This window comes from Thalassophryne amazonica, chromosome 5, assembly GCF_902500255.1.
Source record: "Thalassophryne amazonica chromosome 5, fThaAma1.1, whole genome shotgun sequence".
Classification (NCBI taxonomy): domain Eukaryota; kingdom Metazoa; phylum Chordata; class Actinopteri; order Batrachoidiformes; family Batrachoididae; genus Thalassophryne; species Thalassophryne amazonica.
Genome location: NC_047107.1, coordinates 14171163 through 14192723, shown reverse-complemented (window position 1 = coordinate 14192723; position 21561 = coordinate 14171163). Strand labels below are relative to the sequence as shown.

General features: G+C 44.1%; 1 protein-coding gene across 1 annotated transcript in view; it reads left to right on the top strand.

The window, feature by feature from the left end:
- LOC117510113 (protein crumbs homolog 1-like) overlaps positions 1–21561 on the top strand; it is a 136959-nt gene that overhangs the window by 25559 nt on the left and 89839 nt on the right. Inside the window, exons 4-5 of the mRNA XM_034169728.1 lie at positions 12219–12358; positions 15568–15753. Coding sequence (XP_034025619.1) covers positions 12219–12358; positions 15568–15753 — 326 coding nt within the window. The remainder of the gene's footprint in view (positions 1–12218; positions 12359–15567; positions 15754–21561) is intronic.

The window sequence follows — 21561 nt, the reverse complement described above, 5'->3', positions numbered from 1 at the left end:
GTTGTGGCTCATTTCTCTATGATTTGCAAAATGCCAGGGGATATGAGTGGGTGGATGTTAGTTTCAATGTCTAGAGCAGCACTGCTTGTCATGGCATTTGAATTTTGGTGCTGTAACTAAGTAGATCCTGCAGAAATGTAGGTTTTACAGACGTACCCAGTTTTTCAACTCTGACCACAAACCTCTAGCTTTCTGCAAGGACTGAGTTGAAGTCCCATGGACTCAGTGTGCCAGAATGAATCAAGCTAGACTTTGAGATGAGACTCTTTTGCCACACAGTGTGGGTGACAGACTTGCAAACATGGACACAACAAATGGCCTGAATGGAATGTGGGGCTTCTTTAGAAACAAGAGGGATTACATTGGAATCACAAATGTTTACAGGATGACATGTTTCAGAGAGCATCCTGAATATCATGCAGTGGAGTCATCGTGCACTGCCTGCTGGAAATCTGACCTGTGTAAATAGCTGGTAAAGCAGACAGTAGCAGCTCAGACAATAGACAAGGAGTCATTTCTTCCAGCAATGTGTGAGAACAGGTGATGTGCTATCTGAGGTCTAATGGTCTTTTGTCCATATACACAGACATGAAGCACTGTGCACCTCCATGCATGCACATTGTCCCCTCACAGTCATGGCAAGTGAGTGGGGACGTATCTTGCATCATGCTGGCTGACTGGCATACACTGGGACTTGTAGACTCTCTTATGTTTCATATTACAGCATTCAGGGATAAGCATCAACACAATGGCCCTCAGGCCTTATACGAGGTCTATTAGAAAAGCATCCGACCTTATTATTTTTTTCAAAAACCATATGGATTTAAATCACGTGTGATTGCGTCAGACAAGCTTGAACCCTCGTGCGCATGCATGAGTTTTTCCACGACTGTCGGTTGCGTCATTCGCCTGTGAGCAGGCTTTGAGTGAGGAGTGGTCCACCCCCTCGGCAGATTTTCATTGTCAGGAAATGGCGGAATGATTTGGGCTTTTTTTCCATCAGAATTTTTTCAGAAACTGTTATAGACTGGCACCTGGAAACCATTCGAAAAATTTATCTGGCTTTTGGTGAAAATTTTACAGGCTTCACAGAGAATAAGGACTGTTACTACAGCTTTAAGGACAGCTTTAAGTACGCTCGGCACGCCGCACTCCGTGCCGCCATCAAGAGCCACAAACCAATCAATCAATCAATCAATTTTATTTATATAGCGCCAAATCATAACAAACAGTTGCTCCAAGGCGCTTTATATTGTAAGGCAAGGCCATACAATAATAACGTAAAAACCCCAACGGTCAAAACGACCCCCTGTGAGCAAGCACTTGGTGACAGTGGGAAGGAAAAACTCCCTTTTAACAGGAAGAAACCTCCAGCAGAACCAGGCTCAGGGAGGGGCAGTCTTCTGCTGGGACTGGTTGGGGCTGAGGGAGAGAACCAGGAAAAAGACATGCTGTGGAGGGGAGCAGAGATCAATCACTAATGATTAAATGCAGAGTGGTGCATACAGAGCGAAAAGAGAAAGAAACACTCAGTGCATCATGGGAACCCCCCAGCAGTCTAAGTCTATAGCAGCATAACTAAGGGATGGTTCACGGTCACCTGATCCAGCCCTAACTATAAGCTTTAGCAAAAAGGAAAGTTTTAAGCCTAATCTTAAAAGTAGAGAGGGTGTCTGTCTCCCTGATCTGAATTGGGAGCTGGTTCCACAGGAGAGGAGCCTGAAAGCTGAAGGCTCTGCCTCCCATTCTACTCTTACAAACCCTAGGAACTACAAGTAAGCCTGCAGTCTGAGAGCGAAGCGCTCTATTGGGGTGATATGGTACTATGAGGTCCCTAAGATAAGATGGGACCTGATTATTCAAAAACTTATAAGTAAGAAGAAGAATTTTAAATTCTATTCTAGAATTAACAGGAAGCCAATGAAGAGAGGCCAATATGGGTGAGATATGCTCTCTCCTTCTAGCCCCCGTTAGTACTGTAGCTGCAGCATTTTGAATTAACTGAAGGCTTTTCATGGAACTTTTAGGATAACCTGATAATAATGAATTACAATAGTCCAGCCTAGAGGAAATAAATGCATGAATTAGTTTTTCAGCATCACTCTGAGACAAGACCTTTCTAATTTTAGAGATATTGCGTAAATGCAAAAAAGCAGTCCTACATATTTGTTTAATATGCGCATTGAATGACATATCCTGATCAAAAATGACTCCAAGATTTCTTGCAGTATTACTAGAGGTCAGGGTAATGCCATCCAGAGTAAGGATCTGGTTAGACACCATGTTTCTAAGATTTGTGGGGCCAAGAACAATAACTTCAGTTTTATCTGAGTTTAAAAGCAGGAAATTAGAGGTCATCCATGTCTTTATGTCTGTAAGACAATCCTGCAGTTTAGCTAATTGGTGTGTGTCCTCTGGCTTCATGGATAGATAAAGCTGGGTATCATCTGCGTAACAATGAAAATTTAAGCAATACCGTCTAATAATACTGCCTAAGGGAAGCATGTATAAAGTGAATAAAATTGGTCCTAGCACAGAACCTTGTGGAACTCCATAATTAACCTTAGTCTGTGAAGAAGATTCCCCATTTAGCAACAGACTCTTTTTCCAGGCTAAGTGAAGATCTTCCAAATTAGTGAGACGCCATTTCCTCTCCAAGTCGGAGTCAGGCACTTCTGATTTAAAGCTCTCTTTTTCAGAGGAGCTACAGCATCCAAAGTTGTCTTCAATGAGGATGTAAAACTATTGACGAGATACTCTATCTCACTTACAGAGTTTAGGTAGCTACTCTGCACTGTGTTGGTATATGGCATTAGAGAACATAAAGAAGGGATCATATCCTTAAACCTAGTTACAGCACTTTCTGAAGGACTTCTAGTGTAATGAAACTTATTCCCCACTGCTGGGTAGTCCATCAGAGTAAATGTAAATGTTATTAAGAAATGATCAGACAGACGGGAGTTTTCAGGGAATACTGTTAAGTCTTCAATTTCCATACCATAAGTCAGAACAAGATCTAAGATATGATTAAAGTGGTGGGTGGACTCATTTACATTTTGAGCAAAGCCAGTTGAGTCTAATAATAGATTAAATGCAGTGTTGAGGCTGTCATTCTCAGCATCTGTGTGGATGTTAAAATCACCCACTATAATTATCTTATCTGAGCTAAGCACTAAGTCAGACAAAAGGTCTGAAAATTCACAGAGAAACTCACAGTAACGACCAGGTGGATGATAGATAATAACAAATAAAACTGGTTTTTGGGACTTCCAATTTGGATGGACAAGACTAAGAGTCAAGCTTTCAAATGAATTAAAGCTGTCTGGGTTTTTGATTAATTAATAAGCTGGAATGGAAGATTGCTGCTAATCCTCCACCTCGGCCCGTGCTACGAGCATTCTGGCAGTTAGTGTGACTCGGGGGTGTTGACTCATTTAAACTAACATATTCATCCTGCTGTAACCAGGTTTCTGTAAGGCAGAATAAATCAATATGTTGATCAATTATTATATCATTTACTAACAGGGACTTAGAAGAGAGAGACCTAATGTTTAATAGACCACATTTAACTGTTTTAGTCTGTGGTGCAGTTGAAGGTGCTATATTATTTTTTCTTTTTGAATTTTTATGCTTAAATAGATTTTTGCTGGTTATTGGTGGTCTGGGAGCAGGCACCGTCTCTACGGGGATGGGGTAATGAGGGGATGGCAGGGGGAGAGAAGCTGCAGAGAGGTGTGTAAGTCTACAACTCTGCTTCCTGGTCCCAACCCTGGATAGTCACGGTTTGGAGGATTTAAGAAAATTGGCCAGATTTCTAGAAATGAGAGCTGCTCCATCCAAAGTGGGATGAATGCCGTCTCTCCTAACAAGACCAGGTTTTCCCCAGAAGCTTTGCCAATTATCTATGAAGCCCACCTCATTTTTTGGACACCACTCAGACAGCCAGCAATTCAAGGAGAACATGCGGCTAAACATGTCACTCCCGGTCCAATTGGGGAGGAGCCCAGAGAAAACTACAGAGTCCGACATTGTTTTTGCAAAGTTACACACCGATTCAATGTTAATTTTAGTGACCTCCGATTGGCGTAACCGGGTGTCATTACTGCCGACGTGAATTACAATCTTACCAAATTTACGCTTAGCCTTAGCCAGCAGTTTCAAATTTCCTTCAGTATGGCCTGCTCTGGCCCCCGGAAGACAATTGACTATGGTTGCTGGTGTCGCTAACTTCACATTTCTCAAAACAGAGTTACCAATAACCAGAGTTTGATCCTCGGCGGGTGTGTCATCGAGTGGGGAAAAACGGTTAGAAATGTGAACGGGTTGGCGGTGTACACGGGGCTTCTGTTTAGAACTACGCTTCCTCCTCACAGTCACCCAGTCGGCCTGCTTTCCCGGCTGCTCGGGATCTGCCAGAGGGAAACTATCGGTGGCTAAGCTACCTTGGTCCGCACCGACTACAGGGGCCTGGCTAGCGGTAGAATTTTCCATGGTGCGGAGCCGAGTCTCCAATTCGCCCAGCCTGGCCTCCAAAGCTACGAATAAGCTACACTTATTGCAAGTACCATTACTGCTAAAGGAGGCCGAGGAATAACTAAACATTTCACACCCAGAGCATAAAACTGCAGGAGAGACAGGAGAAGCCACCATGCTAATCTGGCTAAGAGCTAGTAGCTGCGCTAAGCTAGCGGATTCCTAAAGACACACAAAGTGAATAATGTGTAAATAATTTAGAGGTGATTCAGCAGAGGGAGTGCTTTAGTTAAGGCACGTGAAGATTACACTGTGAAACAAATCGTTATCTAGGTAACTAGATCAATCTAACTGCGCAGATTAAACAGCTAACAGATACAGCAAAACACCGCTGTGCTTCAGAACAGGAAGTGATACAATACCGCAGTGAGAGCCAACCACCAGTAGAGGCAAGCAAGAACCACCGGATCATTTCTAAACGGATGGCTCTGTGGAGCTGAGACCATCGTGTGCACTTTCTCTGGTTATCACAAGAGCTGGACATCGACCATTTTCCAGCAGATTTCACTTTTAACAAGAGATTTTGTCATGGAAAGCCGCGCGGAGGCTTTGCGCGTCACAACGACATCCCGGATAAAACACAGCGTCCAGTTTGGAAATGAGTGGCACATTCCACTGTTACAGGAGTTTTTGTCATGGAAAGAGGAGCAGAGGCTTCACGTGTCGCGGCGGTGCCGCATGGCGCACAGCAATGGCGTGATGAAGTCTCACGGGACATGTTCTGGCATGTCCAGGCACATCCACAATTTCTCAGATAATCACTCGATGGAAAAACCACTGACAGCTGTCTGAACGCCATCTCAAAGCCGTCCTGTGAGACCAAAACGGAGGTGTTCCTTTGTCTCGCTCCATCAGCAAATCGGTCATGACGCGCGAAGCCTCCGCTCGGCTTTCCATGACAAAATCTCTTGTTAAAAGTGAAATCTGCCGGAAAATGGTTGATGTCCAGCTCTTGTGATAACCAGAGAAAGTGCACACGATGGTCCGGCTCCACAGAGCCATCCGTTTAGAAATGATCCGGTGGTTTGTGGCTCTCGATGGCGGCACGGAGCGCGGCACGCCGAGCGTCCTTAAAGCTGTCCTTAAAGTTGTAGTAACAGTCCTTATTTTCTGTGAAGCCCGTAAAATTTTCACCGAAAGCCAGATAAATTTTTTGAATCTTTTCCAGCTGCCAGTCTCTAACAGTTTCTGAAAAAATTCTGATGGAAAAAAAGCCCAAATCATTCCGCCATTTCCTGACAATGAAAATCCGCCGAGGGGGCGGGACCAATCCTCACTCAAAGCCTGCTCACAGGAGAATGACGCAACCGACAGGCGTGGAAAAACTCACGCATGCGCACGAGGGTTCAAGCTTGTCTGACGCAATCACACGTGATTCAAATCCATATGGTTTTTGAAAAAAATAATAAGGTCAGATACTTTTCTAATAGACCTCATATCTGACTTAGTTTTCTGTATGGTCATACTGAAATGTACCAAAACCTGTAGTAGTGTCAGACAGTGGTCCCTCTGGATGTGCTGAAGGACTTTCTTGTGAGAACTGAGATTACTATGGTTGCAGTATTACGAAGATGAGGATGCTACATAAATGTGTTGAAAGGATATGCTTGTCATCCATGACTGTAAGGGTTCACAGTAATAATAGCTGATGAGCCAGGCAGATTTTCAGTACCACTTAAGGTATCAAAACAACACTTTAGCCTTGGTCCCACCAAATAATAAAGCCATGAATAAAGCCACACATGGATTTGTCAGTGATTACTCAAATAATGATCCATGTATAAATATCACGTATCCACTATGAACAAGCCTCTATGGGCCTCTAAATACCTCACATGTGCCAGGTATCAGCCTCTAGTGAGCCACGCCCGACCATTTGAGCCCCGTCCAGCCTCGAATGGCTTGTGTCGCCGCATATGATCCATGTCAAGCCACATATGATCCATGTAGTGCCATGTAACGGTGATGTTGGTGCATATTGAGGCATAGGTTTGATCCAAACCTCCAGCCCTCCCACCTTGGTCCCTTTAAAGTGTGGGTTTTCAATTCACAGCATCCATTCAAGATGTCACATTTTTTAAATGCAGTCTAAAAAAGCCGCTCCTGTACAGTCCGGCTGGTGTGCACATCAGTGCATCAGGTTACTGTTGACACCAGTTCTGTGTGTTCACTCGGTTCTCTAAAAAAAAGACACCACAATGAGTTGGCCGCTTTAATTATATACACCCGCAACTGTGTGGATCACTACCCCCCCCCCCCCCCCCCCAAAAAAAAAAAAACACAACACAAAACACATCCATAGACCAGTTAGAACCGAACCACAGGTTTCTGGACAGTCGCCTCTGCGCTTCCTCTTGCTGGTTTTATTTCTTCTGCAGCTTACAGTCATTTTGACACCGTGATCCAACTTTTAACTTTGTGTTTGTCCATTATTGTCTGCAAAATCACTCTTTTGCACACTCGCATTCTGCGTAAATGCTCGTCTTGCGTGCGAGTCATTGCGTCAGTGGGCTCAGAGCGTGCCTCATCTGATCCATTATAACAAGATGTTAAATCAATCATAAGCAAACTTTTACAGCTGCTTATAAAGAAGGAATGAACATGCAACTGTTTTATCAAGCTATTACAATATAAAATTACAAATAAATTTTTATGCTGTTCCAAATACATTCTCCACCTCAGCGCACGAGACAGAGAGAGGAAAAAAGTTCCAAATGTCCCCTGTGATTCCAGAAGCGATTAGAGGTGTTTTCAACATTTAAACTGGCAGAAAATGATTAATCCACTACAAAATAATTATTTTATTCAAAGCAGGTGGAATTGTAGTCCACAAGAGGGCTGAGCCAAAATGGCCTGTCCTGTCCTCGTAGCTGCCAGATACTCAGATAATGGGCTTTTAACAGCCTCGTCCTCATTACAAACATGCCTCTAAAATCCTCGTTTGTCCTCATAGTACCTCATGCACAAACTGCCTCATGCTGTTGTTGCTAAGTTTTTTAACTTCTTGAAATTAGCACCACACTCAGAGATGAGCCTCGTTGTCTGAATATTCTGCCTCTAAGAACCTCTCAGAGCCACTATTCTCCCATGATTTTTAAATAACTGGACTCATACAAAAAAAAAAAAAAATCATTTTTGTTCATCAACAAAATCATTATTCATCCTTCATTATTCAGTGGGACCAGGGCTTTACAATCCAGTCTCAGTATATCAGGACCTACACAAAAAAAAGTGTGACAGCCATCCCAGGGTGGTAGCTATAGCCAGGTAGGGGTCAATGAAGAATTCCACAGAGGTCAAAATTTAAAAATGCTCTAATCATATTGAAAGTATTACACATTATTTGTCTGATCATATTGATTCTAAAAAGGTATGACTCAGTATTATGGAGTTATGGGGTAAAAACTGCAAAAATGGTGAGAAAGGTCAATAGTTAAGTTGCTCCAATTTTGGTGAAAAGTGATGAAAATTATTGGTCAAGAAGGATCCTCTAGTTTTAACACTCAAAAGCCTTCTAATTTTGCACTTGAAAAGACAGAAAAAGTTAAAATGAAGAAAGGCGCATAACAATAAATAAGCATGCTTAAAGTGCCATTTTAAACATTAATATAGCAGCCAACAACTATTTTCTGTCTAAAAATGTGACATCATCCTGTTTTGAGAATGGAGCAAAACTCCTTCTGTGTGTGTTGATACCTGAGCTTTTCTTGTCCCTTGCTTACATTCCCAATCCAACTGCACATGCACATTTAATACATTTTAGCTCACTCACTGGCAAACAGTCGCAACTTTACAGAAATTTCTCCAAAACCCACATTCGAGGGCTGAAATTTCTACTGTCCAAAAAATGTGTTCGGACATCAGTGAACAAACTTTTGGATTTTCCCAGGTAGCGAGCTGTTAGACCAGTTAAAAGACAACAACTGTTGTTCCTTCTCCTCGGTGGTTGAGGAGGGAAGCATTGTTTTGATCCTGAAAAACTGGGTAGTGCAGAATTCAGTGGTAGAAAAAACCCCCCCAAAAAAAACAGTTATTTCATCATTAACCACAAGGACAGTAGGAAGTAATTATGAGATAATTCATGCCACCCTAAATGCTGAACCGGACCTGCCTGATGACTTGAATCAGCTCTGTTATTGTAGATTTGATACTAAAGTAGACCAATAGTCTTGTTCTGTTCATCTGCTGATCCACTGCTTTTAATCATGGAGCATAAGATAAGGGACCTTTATTTAAACTAAGATTTTTAACTGATCCCTTGGTCAGCAGAGGTTATACCACAGTGGGAACCGTGACAAACCTATTGCTTTGACATCTGTTGTCATGAAAACCATTGAACGTCTGGTATGTAACCATCTCTCCAGTGTTATCCTTATTAGTTTATCTGCTTAAAGCCTTATCAGTTTGCACACAGAGTAAAGCGGTCTGATGCAGCTTTCCTTGTGCCTGCACTCTGTTTGTCAGCACCAACAGGCCTCTGGTCCTTATGCAGGGGTTCTGTAAGTTGATTACTGTTTATTTTTTTAACACCGGTCTCCCATCCAGACTGCATAACAAACTTTCTTACAGAAGTTGAAGAGTTCCTGTGTCAATGGGTCTTGGGCTTTTCTCAGAGGACCCCCAACAAATTCTCTGGATTTTGAAGCACTGTGTACAATGGGAGGGAACCCACATGAATACCAGGAGAACATGCAAAGTCCACACACAAAGGATCAGGCGGGAAGCGAACCCAGGACCTTCTAGCTGTGAGGCAACAGTGCGGCCCTCTATATTCATTAGTTTAGTTTACTTTATTCACACATCATCAACTTAAAATACAGTATGTACACACAGTCACAATGACTGGATGTGTGAAAGGGAACCTCAAGGAAGCTATTTAAAGCTTTTGATCTCGGTCCCAGTTTCTTACAAATAAGAAGATAACAGACAAGATATTGACCAGGTATACTTTGAGGACAACAACATACAAATCATTAAATCATTATGTAAAACTAAAATCAAGCATTTTTTTTATTTTAATTTTGATAATTACAGCGTACAGCTCCAACAAAACAAACAAACAAAAACAGAAAATGTGCATCTCAAAACATTAGAATATTCAAAATATCAATAAGAAAAAATATTTATAATACAGAAATGTTTAACTTATTTAGTATTACAGGTGAGCAGCTCTTGGCACTGTGGAGGTCTTTGACAGCGGCCTTCAGCTGCTGTGTATTGTTGGGTCTGGTGTCTCTCACCTTGCTCTTGATGATGCCCCATTGAGACTCTGTGAGGTATTGTCTATGGGGCCAGTAAAGTAGAGAAATACCATGGCCAGCAGATGCCAAGTCCTGCTGGAGAAGCACGTCAGCATCTCCACAAAGCTTACCAGCAGATGGAACCCCGAATCATGACTGACTGTGGAAACTTCTCACTGGACAATTGGATTCTGTACCTCTTCACTATTCTTCCAGGCAGGACCTTTATTTCCAAATGAAATGCAAAATTTGCTTTCATTTGAAAACAGAACTTTGGACCACTGAACAACTGGTTATTTTTTCTTCTTAGCTCAGGTCAGATGCTTCTGACATTGTCTCTGGTTTAGGAGTTGCTTGACAGGAGGAATGTGACCCTTGTAGCCCATTTCATGGACAGTGACCTGGATCACTTAGTCCACCCCTTGTGAAGCTCCTCCGTCTTATTAAACTGGCTTTGCTTGACAATCTTCTCAAAGCCAACATTCCACGAATATGCTTTGATACAGCAAACAGCTGTCCTTTCAGCACTGACCTTCTGTGGCTTATCCACCTTGTTGAAGGTGTCATTGAGTGTCTTCTGGACAACTGTCAAGTCAGCAGTCTTCCCCATGATTGTGAGTACTGCAGCACACTGACAGATTGATGGGGCTTATAAATAGACTCAGAAATAGTGTGTTATGCAAACTTGAAATTAAATATGTTGAGATATGTTTTGTTTTGTTGTTTTCAACAGAGAAGTATTTTCTGAAAAAAAAAAAAAAAAAAATCAGATTTGGCACAGTTTGCCAGGAGGCACATGGGAGACTCAAGCCTAGATTTGAGCTGTTCCCTTTTATGAAAGTTCTTCTCTATTCTGCTCCACCATGGGCCTGTGAGTGGTGACGCAACAGGCCAAAATTGTCATATGTACAATCTCTCCAATCACATGTACAGAAACCTGTAATTCCTTCAGAGCCGTCATGTGTGTCTTGGTTGCTTCCCTCAGTAAATGGTAAATGGACTGCATTTATATAGTGTTTTTCCATCTGCATCAGACGCTCAAAGAGCTTTACAAATAATGCCACACATTCACCCCAATGTGAGGTTGCTGCCATACAAGGCGCTCACTACACACCAGGAGCAACTAGGGGATTAAGGACCTTGCCCAAGGGCCCTTACTGATTTTCCAGTTAGGCTGGGATTTGAACCGAGGATCTTCTGGTCTCAAGCCCAATGCCTTAACCACTAGACCATCAACTCCTCAGTCATGTCTTTTTTCACGCTCGCTCAGTTTTTGAGAACTGTCGACTCCACAAACATTTACCATACAGTACCATAATGTTTAATAACTGATAGAAATAAGATATTCAATGACTTGGAAATGTACATGTATCCATCCCCTGACTTAAGAAAACTGGCAAAAACAAACAAACAAACAAAAAACCTGATGATTTACGTGTATTACAGTGGTCCCTCGTTTATCGCGGGAGTTACATTCTAAAAATAACCCGCAATAGGTGAAAATCTATGCTGCAATAGACTTGCGAGTTGTCCACAGTGCCTTCGTCATTGAGTTGACGTTATGATTTGGTACTGTACCAATGAATTAAACCAAATAAGTGTGTAAATAAAGACGTGAATATTGAATTCAATTTTAAATTTGAGGGCGGCATGGTGACTTAGTGGTTTGCACTGCTACCTCACAGCAAGAAGGTTGTGGGATCGCTTCCCGCCCTTTCTGTGTGGAGTTTGCATGCTCTCCCCGTGTCAGCATGGGTTCCCTCCGGGTGCCCCGGCTTCCTCCCACATCCAAAGACATGCAGGTTAGGTAAATTAGAAACTTTAAATTGTCTGTACGAGTGTTTGTGGGTGTGAATGTGTTTGTCTGTCTGTTTGTGGCCCTGTGACAGACTGGCATCCTGTCCCAGGTGTATCCTGCCTCACACCCTATAACTGCTGGAATAGGCTCCAGCTCCCCAACCCTTAATTGGAATAAGCGGGTATAGAGAATGGATGGATCTTAAATATGACCGCCATTTCACCAGGTAGAAAAGGTACCTTCAACAACCCTTCTTTTTGCCAGCTGCACCCAAATCATGAGTCACCTCAAAGCAGGACGTATGACAGCTAGATGTTGACCTTACCCACTCCATGGATGAGCAGAGTGTCCTTTGTTGTTCTTCAGGAACAAACATCGTCCTGAGCAGGGTCAGTGTGGTGACTATCTGCTGTTATTCCACTGTGACAGGACAGAAGGCACAACACAACACAGACAGAACATATATGGACAAGGTCACATTAAATATTACACAATACCGATGCTGCTGCACTGCTGGCTCAGAGTCAAGCCACCTGTCAGATGAAATATTCTGCATCCTTCTGTCTCAGATAACTGACAGAATGTATGATGTATTGTGGTTCTCTCCCTCTTAAATTATTATTTTTTGTTCCCCTGCTCTGTCCTAGCTATGACTGTGACTGCAATGGGACAGGCTTTGTAGGTGACCACTGTGAGGAGGACATCCCTGAATGTGCTTCTGACCCCTGTCAAAATGGAGCCATTTGTGTGGAGGGGGTCAATCAGTATAACTGCCTCTGCTGGCCAGGTATGCTTTCACACCAGAGGTCACCTGGTTTGTGCTGTTCAAGGATTTGAAGCTTTTTAAAAGTTCATGTTTTGCACCAACATTCAGCTTTTCCCCCATTTTAACCATAATTTTTATTTGTTTCCACTCCTTTTTGAAACTACAAACAACGGACTCATTGGATTGGATTTCTATTTAATAAATATATGTAGTCCCACCCCCTCTAGCTGCCACCTTATCGTGGTGGGGGAGTTTGCGTACCCGGATGATCCTAGGAGCTATGTTGTTGTTGACTTCTGTGCTAGTCACAGTTTGTCCATCACAAACACCATGTTCGAGCACAAGGGTGTCCATAAGTGCACGTGGCACCAGGACACCCTGAGCCGGAGGTCGATGATCGACTTTGTAGACGTGTCTCAGAGACTCGAGTGAAGTGAGGGGCAGAGCTGTCGACTGATCACCACCTGGCGGTGAGTTGGATCCGCTGGGAGGGTAGGAAGCCGGTCAGACCTGGCAGGCCCAAACGTATCGTGAGGGTCTGCTGGGAACGACTGGCGGAACCCTCTGTCAGCGAGGTCTTCAACTCCCACCTCCGGGAGAGCTTCTCCCAGATCCCGGGGGAGGTTGGAGACATGGAGTCCGAGTGGACCATGTTCTCCACCTCCATTGTCGATGTGGCTGCTCGTAGCTGTGGTCGCAAGGTCTCTGGTGCCTGTTGTGGCAGCAATCTCCGAACCCGGTGGTGGACACCGGAAGTAAGGGATGCCATCAAGCTGAAGAAGGAGTCCTACTTATCTTTGTTGGTAGGTGGGACCCCAGAGGCAGCTGACAGGTACCGGCAGGCCAAGTATGCCGCAGCCCGTGCGGTCGCAGAGGCAAAAACTCAGGTCTGGGAGGAGTTCTGGGAGGCTATGGAGGAGGACTATCGGTCGGCCTCGAAGAGATTCTGGCAAACCGTCCGACGCCTCAGGAGGCGGAAGCAGCTCTCCACCAGCACTGTTTACGGTGCGGGTGGGGAGCTGTTGACCCTGATTGGGGATGTTGTTGGGCGGTGGAAGGAGTACTTCGAGGATCTCCTCAATCCCATCGTCACGTCTTCCGAAGAGGAAGCAGAGACTGGGGACTCAGAGGCGGACTCATCCATTACCCAGGCCGAAGTCACCGAGGTGGTTAGAAAGCTCCTTGGTGGCAAGGCTCCTGGGGTGGATGAAATCCGTCCTGAGTACCTTAAGTCTCTGGATGTTGTGGGGCTGTCTTGGCTGACATGCCTCTGCAACATCGCGTGGCGATCGGGGACAGTGCCTCTGGATTGGCAGACCGGGGTGGTGGTCCCTTTGTTTAATAAGGGGGACCGGAGGGTGTGTTCCAACTATAGGGGGATCACGCTCCTCAGCCTCCTCGGTAAGGTCTATTCCAGAGTACTGGAGAGGAGAATTCAACCGATGGTCAAACCACAGATTCAGGAGGAGCAGTGTGGTTTTCGTCCTGGTCGCGGCACACTGGATCAGCTCTACACGCTCCATCGGGTGCTCGAGGGTTCATGGGAGTTCGCCCAACCAGTCCACATGTGTTTTGTGGATCTGGAGAAGGCGTTTGACCGTGTCCCTCGGGGCACCCTGTGGGGAGTGCTCCGGGAGTACGGGGTCCGGGGTCCTTTGCTAAGGGCTATCCGGTCCCTGTATGACCGCAGCAGGAGCTTGGTTCACATTGCTTGTAGTAAGTCAAACCTGTTTCCAGTGCACGTTGGCCTCTGCCAGGGCTGCCCTTTGTCACCGGTTCTGTTCATTATTTTTATGGACAGAATTTCTAGGCGCAGCCAGAGTGTAGAGGGGGTCTGGTTTGGGAACCACAGAATCTCATCTCTGCTGTTTGCAGACAATGTGATTCTGTTGGCTTCATCAAATCAGGACCTTCAGCATGCACTGGGGCAGTTTGCAGCCGAGTGTGAAGCGTCTGGGATGAAAATCAGCACCTCCAAATCCAAGGCCATGGTGCTCGACCGGAAAAAAGGTGCTTTGCCCTCTTCAGGTCGGTGGAGTGTCCTTGCCTCAAGTGGAGGAGTTTAAGTATCTCGGGGTCTTGTTCAAGAGTGAGGGACGGATGGAGCGTGAGATCGATAGACGGATCGGTGCAGCATCTGCAGTGATGCGGTCGCTGTATCGGACCGTTGTGGTGAAGAGAGAGCTGAATAGGGGGGCAAAGCTCTCGATTTACCGATCGATCTACGTTCCAATCCTCACCTATGGTCATGAGATTTGGCTCATGACCGAAAGAACGAGATCACGAGTACAAGCGGCCGAGATGAGTTTCCTCCGCAGGGTGGCTGGGCGCTCCCTTAGAGATAAGGTGAGGAGCTTGGTCACTCGGGAGGAGGTCGACTCACTGGAGAGGTGTTCTGGGCACGTCCCACTGGGAGGAGGCCCCGGGGAAGACCCAGGACACGCTGGAGGGACTACATGTCTCTGCTGGCTTGGGAACGCCTTGGGGTTCCCCCGGAGGAGCTGGGGGAGGTGTGTGTGGATCGGGAGGTCTGGGCGGCGTTGCTTGAGCTGCTGCCCCCGCAACCCGACTCCGGATAAAGCGGAAGAAAATAGATGGATGGATGTAGTCCCAACTAAATTAAATTAAATTTTCTTGCATGGATGTGGTTGATTTGAGTTGGGGCTACATATATTTATTAGATGGAAATCTTGCACATAATTGAATTGGGTTCATGAGTCTTTTTTTAGTGTAACAGCAGTATATATTATACAAATAATTAATGCTTTCCATTTATACAGTTGTAAGAAAATTTGCATGAGTTGAAAGATGGAATGATCCATCTTTCAACAGATTCATTATTTGTTTTATATGACACCTACATAAATAGATTGGTGCCATTTGATATTCAGGTTTAGAAACAGAGGGTAGCGGGACAATGACAGCTCTGTGTCCGTACATCAGTTGATTACGCTCCACAGGTGAGTCGCCCACACACTGCTGATGGAGCAAGTGCTGCTGGGAACTGAAGCAGATTGTGTGGGGCACTTGTCTGATTTCCTCAATTGAAAAATACCAAGTTGCATAGTGAGAAAAAGAAATCCGGTATAGAAAATAAGATGCAACATGATGCACCAGTCATTGTTATTGTTTCGTTTACTTCTGAACCGAGGTCCTGAAGTAATGTCAGTTTCTGGTAGACAAAAAGCCTTAACATGTGACATATGGACTCATTGTGTGTGTGTGTGTAGGTTTTGAAGGAGAAAACTGCCAGGTGGACATAGACGAGTGTGAACTAAATCCCTGTGAGAACGGTGGCACGTGTTTCCAGCGCTCAGATGTCCTGAATTACAGAACTGTGCCTGAACTCAGCACGGTCAATTTCAGTTTTCAAGAGGCTGCTGGCTTCATCTGTCGCTGCCCGCCGGGATTCATTGGTGAGCTATCTGACATCAAACACCTTCTTCGCATCACTGTGTCTGTGGTGGATCAGGGGGCGTTCTTTCACTCAGAGTTGTCAAGACCTTCAACCAAGTCCACTGGTTACATTAAAATGATGAAAGCAAATCAACAGAACATAGTAACTGATAGAGTGTGACAATTAGCAGTGATGTACATCACCACTTAAACCGTATGGGTGTGGATGGTCCTGATGTTCTTGGGTTCCCCCCGTAAGACCCAAGCAGGAACTACATTAAATGTTGATGAAACACTTTCCTGAAGCCAGTCCCATTTATAGCATCCAATTGGTTACTGTAGTGGCTAAAAAAAACAAAACAATCTGATACCCATTCAGGACATGGGATAGTGTGCAAACAGTGCTCATAGAGGCGCTGTACAAAGTTGCAATCACTGGTGAAAATTTTGAATATGTTCAAAAATATCATGATGCTGTGACCCCTCATGATCCACACAAGTGGACAGTCGATTGTAATTTGTGCAGACAGAGGGTAATATTGGCCTTTTACTTTAACAGATGCCTTTTTTCTGGCATGTTCTGGGATAATCAATGAAATTCATTTTATTTATCTAGCACCAAATCGCAGCAATGGTGCTTGAAGGTGCTTCACACAGGTAAAACCTAACCTTACTAACCCCCTGAGTAAGCAGACAGACAAGAGTGGTAAAGAAAAACACCCTCTGCGCTTTTTTGAGGGGGAACCTCAAGCAGACCAAGCTCAGAGGGGTGACCCACTGCTTGGGCCATTCTAACAGTGACAAGGTTTTCACAATGAAAAAAAAAAGGGAGAATCAGTTATTAAAGTATGAATAGTCCATCTTGGTACAGAGTCTCTAGTTGCAGCTCTTGAATACTTCTGATTATGCCATGTTAGTCTGGCCCTCTGGAAGCAGCGCCAGCGTTTGGAAACCTAGCAACAGCAACTTAGACAGAGGAAAAACAGCACAATCAGTCACCTGGAGATAACAGCACTGAAGGCTTTTGTTAACAGCAGTAAATGAGGGAAGCAGAATGATTACTAAAGTGGTCAGCAGCAATGCTGTGCTGTGCTTCACTAACAGACCCAGAATTTAGATGTAGTGAGGCTGGGACCTATTCCATTGTTATAAATATGATTTAAAACGAGAGGAAACATTATTCCATACTAGACCAAAAAATAGGTGAGTCTTTAGTCTGGAGTTGAGTGATTCTACAGAATCAAACTGCAGGGAGATCATTCCACAGGACAGATGCACGATAAGAGACAGCTCTGTGAGCTGCTGACTTTTTCATAACCTTAGGGACACAAAGTAGCCATCCTGAGAATCCAGAGCACGGGCCAGTATTTAGGATGTAATTAGGCTGGCCAGGGAGGGAGGTCCTAGTTAGTTAACTATTTAATACGTTAGTCACAAAACCTTAAAATCATACCTCACAGAGGCAGGAAGCCAGTGAAGAGAGGCCAAAATTGGTGCAATGTGGTCAAACCTTCTGCTTCTAGTCAAAATTCTAGCAGCAGCATTTTGAATCAATTACGACCTGTAATGCTGGACTGCTATAATCCAGAGAGTAGGATGTTGCAATAATCCAGTTATAGACAGGATGGGATGAATCCTTGCTATGTTACAACAATGGAAAAATGCAGTCCTAGTGATTTCTGTAATGTGTAGGTCAAAGGACAGCATGGGATCAAAAATTACCAATCAAGGTTCCTCACTCTGTCACTGTGATTTTTATCACGAGTCTAAATTAACCCTTTAATGTTCAGCTCAACTGTTTGGGAGCGCAAGTGAGATTTACTTCATTCCATTAAAAAAACTTTAGAACTTCTCTTTCCCAGGCCACATTAACCACCTGGCCAGTGTGGAGATATAATCTCTCCACCTAGTCCTGGTACATCCCCATGGTCTCCTCCCAGCTGGGACATGCCTGGAACACCTCCCTAGGAAGGCGCCCAGGGAGCATCCTTATGCCCGAACCACCTCAGCTGGATCCTTTCAATGTGAAGGAGCAGTGGCTTTACCTCCGAGCTCCCCAAGGATGACCAAGGTTCTCAGCCTGTCTCTAAGGGAGGCACCAGCCACCCTCCTGGGGAACCCATTTTGGCCGTTTATACAAGCGATCTAGTTCTTTTGGACATGACCCAACTCTCATGACCATAGGTGAGAGTAGGAATGAAGATTGGCCATCAAGAGCTTCGCCTTTTGGTTCAGCTCCCTTTTCATCACAACAGCATGGCGGAGTGAATGCAACCCCGGTTCCTGCTTGCAACCAATTCTCCACCCAATCTCACGCTCCACTGTTCAGTCACTCGTGCCTCCTTCACTTGGAGCAAGACCTCATTGGATGGTTGGGAGATTCCCCATTTTCCCTCTCCTGAGGTGTCTCACAGTCTGCCAGAAGCACCTTGGTGCCAACCGAAAGTCCTTCTCCATGGTTACTCCGAACTCCTCCCCACACTCGCTGCTTTGCCTTCCTCACAGCAGAGGCTGCCGCCCTTAAGGCTGATGGTACCTTGCTACTACCTCTGGAGTCCTCTGAGATAACATATCCAGGAAGGACTCCTTCTTCAGTTGGATGGCTTTCTTAACCACCAGTGTCCACCACGGTGTTTGAGGGTTGGGGGTCATTGAGTCACCTATGAACTTCATTCCACAGCTCCCTGCTGCAACTTCAGCAATGGAAGCTTTGAACATTGCCCATTCTAGTTCAATGCCCCCAACCTCCACAGGGATGCCAGAAAAGCTCTGCTGGAGGTGTGAGTTGAAGATCTGTTGGGCAGTTCACCTACACTATCTGTTTGGGCTTGCCAGGTCTGTCCAAAAGTCCTCCCCCACCCCTCTGATCCAACTCACCACCAGATGGTGATGAGTTGATAGGTCTCTTCACCTGAGTGTCCAGAACCTGCGGCCTCCGATCAGACAATACCATCACAAACTTAATTATTGACCATTGGCCTAGGGTACTCTGATACCATGTACACTTCTGAGCATCCCTATGTGCAACATGATGTTTGTCATGGATAATCCATGACTTGCACAAAAGTCCAATAACAAACAAACCACTCTGATTAGATTAGGAAGGCTGTTCCTCCCAATCACGCCTCTCCAGGGTGTCTCTCTCATTGCCCTTGTGTTGCCTTTGCAGGCTGTGCACGGCAAGCCTGGCCACATTCCTCTCACATTTTTAGTCAGAATTTCATGTAACTTGGTACAAATCCTTGTTATAGGTTGATAATATGCATATTGTAATATTTATAAAACATATTTTTTTTGAGTTATGGCCATTAATGAACAAACCTAGACACTGACAGTTTTTCCATGAGTGGTGCCTGCATTCTGAAATCAATTCCTCTCACATTTGAAGGAGGAAATTCAGGAAAATTGGTCTAGGTCCTTGAAATCTTATGATAATGTAACAAGCCTTGTACCAAAGCAGCATTTACCAGCCAGGATATTATGGTCTCAGAGCACGGTTGTTTTGTTTGCCTCAGTGGATATAATATGCCGTAATATTATATATTACACCACTGCAGGTGAATGGTGATGATACGTGCAGGCAGAGTGTACGTGCATTGAAACATCACTTATGTAAGAAGCATCTGACAGTTTTTGGTGGCCTAACGCTGCGCCTGACCACACCTCATTTTTATTTAAAGAAGCAGGACCCTAAGTGTAAAATGGCAGCTACAAAAGGCAGAAACTACAAATGACTCGTGCTGAGTGTGTGCCAGTGTTGTTGTTTTTTTTTAAACTTGAAGTGTAATTTAAAGAACATGAATGACTATTATACTGAAAACAAACTCTGATTTCATATGTCAAAATCAGAGTGGTTCTTATCTGTGTGTGTTGATAAAAATAATTATTTTGAAGGCAATACTGAGGGAAACACTTTAGTTGGCTTACATATATATAATAATGGTTTGTTACAATTTATTGACAACAAACCAGTTTCTTTCTTTTCTTTTTTTTGGAAGACTGCAAAATCTGGCACCTGATTAGTTTGATAAGTGCAGCAGCACGGTGGCTTAGTGGTTAGCACTGTTGCCCTCACAGCACGAAGGTCATGGTTCCCACCTGCGGCCTTTCTGTGTGGAGTTTGTATGTTTTCCCTGTGTTGGTGTGGATTCCTTCCAGGTGCTCCGGCTTCTTCCCACTTCTAAAGACATGCAGGTTCGGGGATTGGAAACTTTAACAAAAAAAATTGTCCAAGTCTCCCTTGTAAACAGATCTCGGTCTCAGTGGGAACCAACCTGGTTAAATAAAGGTTAAATTCAGATGTTTAGCATGCAGCTATGGGAGTGATTTTTTTTTACTTCAAATTTGAATATGTGAATAATTATCAGCCTTTTGCAATATTAATTAACAAAAGAAAAGTAAGCATCAAAAGGCAGGAAAAGTCTGTTTAGTTGTTTACACTTTTTGAGTGGGTCTGTTGTAGTTCCTACAAACTCGAGAAGTAACAAAACACATTTTTCCCCGCAGGACAAACTGTTCCATGAACGTGAATGAATGTGAGTCTGGTCCATGTCAGCAGGGCGGAAGCTGTCAAGATTTGATCAACTCGTATCTGTGTTTGTGTCCCAGTGGCTTCACAGGTAGGATGGTCCTCTTATCTGCTCAATAAACACCTTCACTGAGCCGCTCCTCCTCTGTAGGGGCCTTCTTCTCCATGTTACTGTTCACCACCTCCTGCAACTGCCAGAGAAGGCTGGAAGTTACATTATCTCCCCGTTTGTCTGTCTGACTGTCTGGTTGTGTGCAAAATTTGCTAATTTTATGGACAAATGGTTCTTGTTCAGGCAAGTGTTGTTAAAATGTTGAAGATGATCCAGATTTGATTCAAAATGTTTAATTTTTGACAACACCATACAACAGACACATTAACATGAGGACCATGAAGTGGCTGACCTTAGCAGATTCACAACAAATGTTGTGAAAGCTGGCCAAGGCTTGCTCCAGGGGTTCAAATTTCCTGTCTCCAATGCGGCTCCGTAGCCCAACAGAGGGCACTGTGTAGTTGGCGAGTTCGATGTTTGCAAAAATCCACTGACTCACACAGGAAGCAGTTTACTTCCACCGTTGTAAGGTGGGTGTATTTGTAGAGTACTCCTCAGAGCAGTAGCACTGGCGTGACTTTGCCTTATACACTCAACGTAACTCTGTGGTTGAGTCACTTGCACTTCCTACTGGTGCATCGTTGAGACGGGTTCTGCACATTCCTTCACATTTCTTCATATTTCTACATATCCAAGGGATATGACCCAAGAGAGACTTACTGCATATTTAAAGCAAAGCAGTGTGTTTGTGTATTTTTTTAAAAACACGCAGCATTGTGTGTTGATCCTCTGGAGCGAAAGGATGCACACTTTTTTTTAACCATCTGGGGTCCAAGGGCATTTTGTGGACAGGTCACTTACCTGGCATAAATGATTTATTATTGCTGTTAACAGCTCTCCCTGCATCCCACAATCAAGTTTTACGTCTCTTTTTTCAGGACAACCTGTACTTTCATAATATATATGCTTTTGTTTTGTTTTATAAGTGTTAAAGGTTTACAATCAGAAATAAGAAAGGAAAAAGTAAAGCAGAAAATAATTTTCCACACACATTTATTCAAAACACACAAAATAATAAACAACTGTTTTGACACTTTATAAAGGTAATTTGAGGTCTTGTGTGAAAGACTGTACAACAAAACGGTTCAAACAATAAACACAAATGCACATTTTGAACAATATATAGAAAATGGTCTATGTGTTTTTTGTCTTCATGGTAAAAGCAACAGAGTTATCCAGTAACATTCA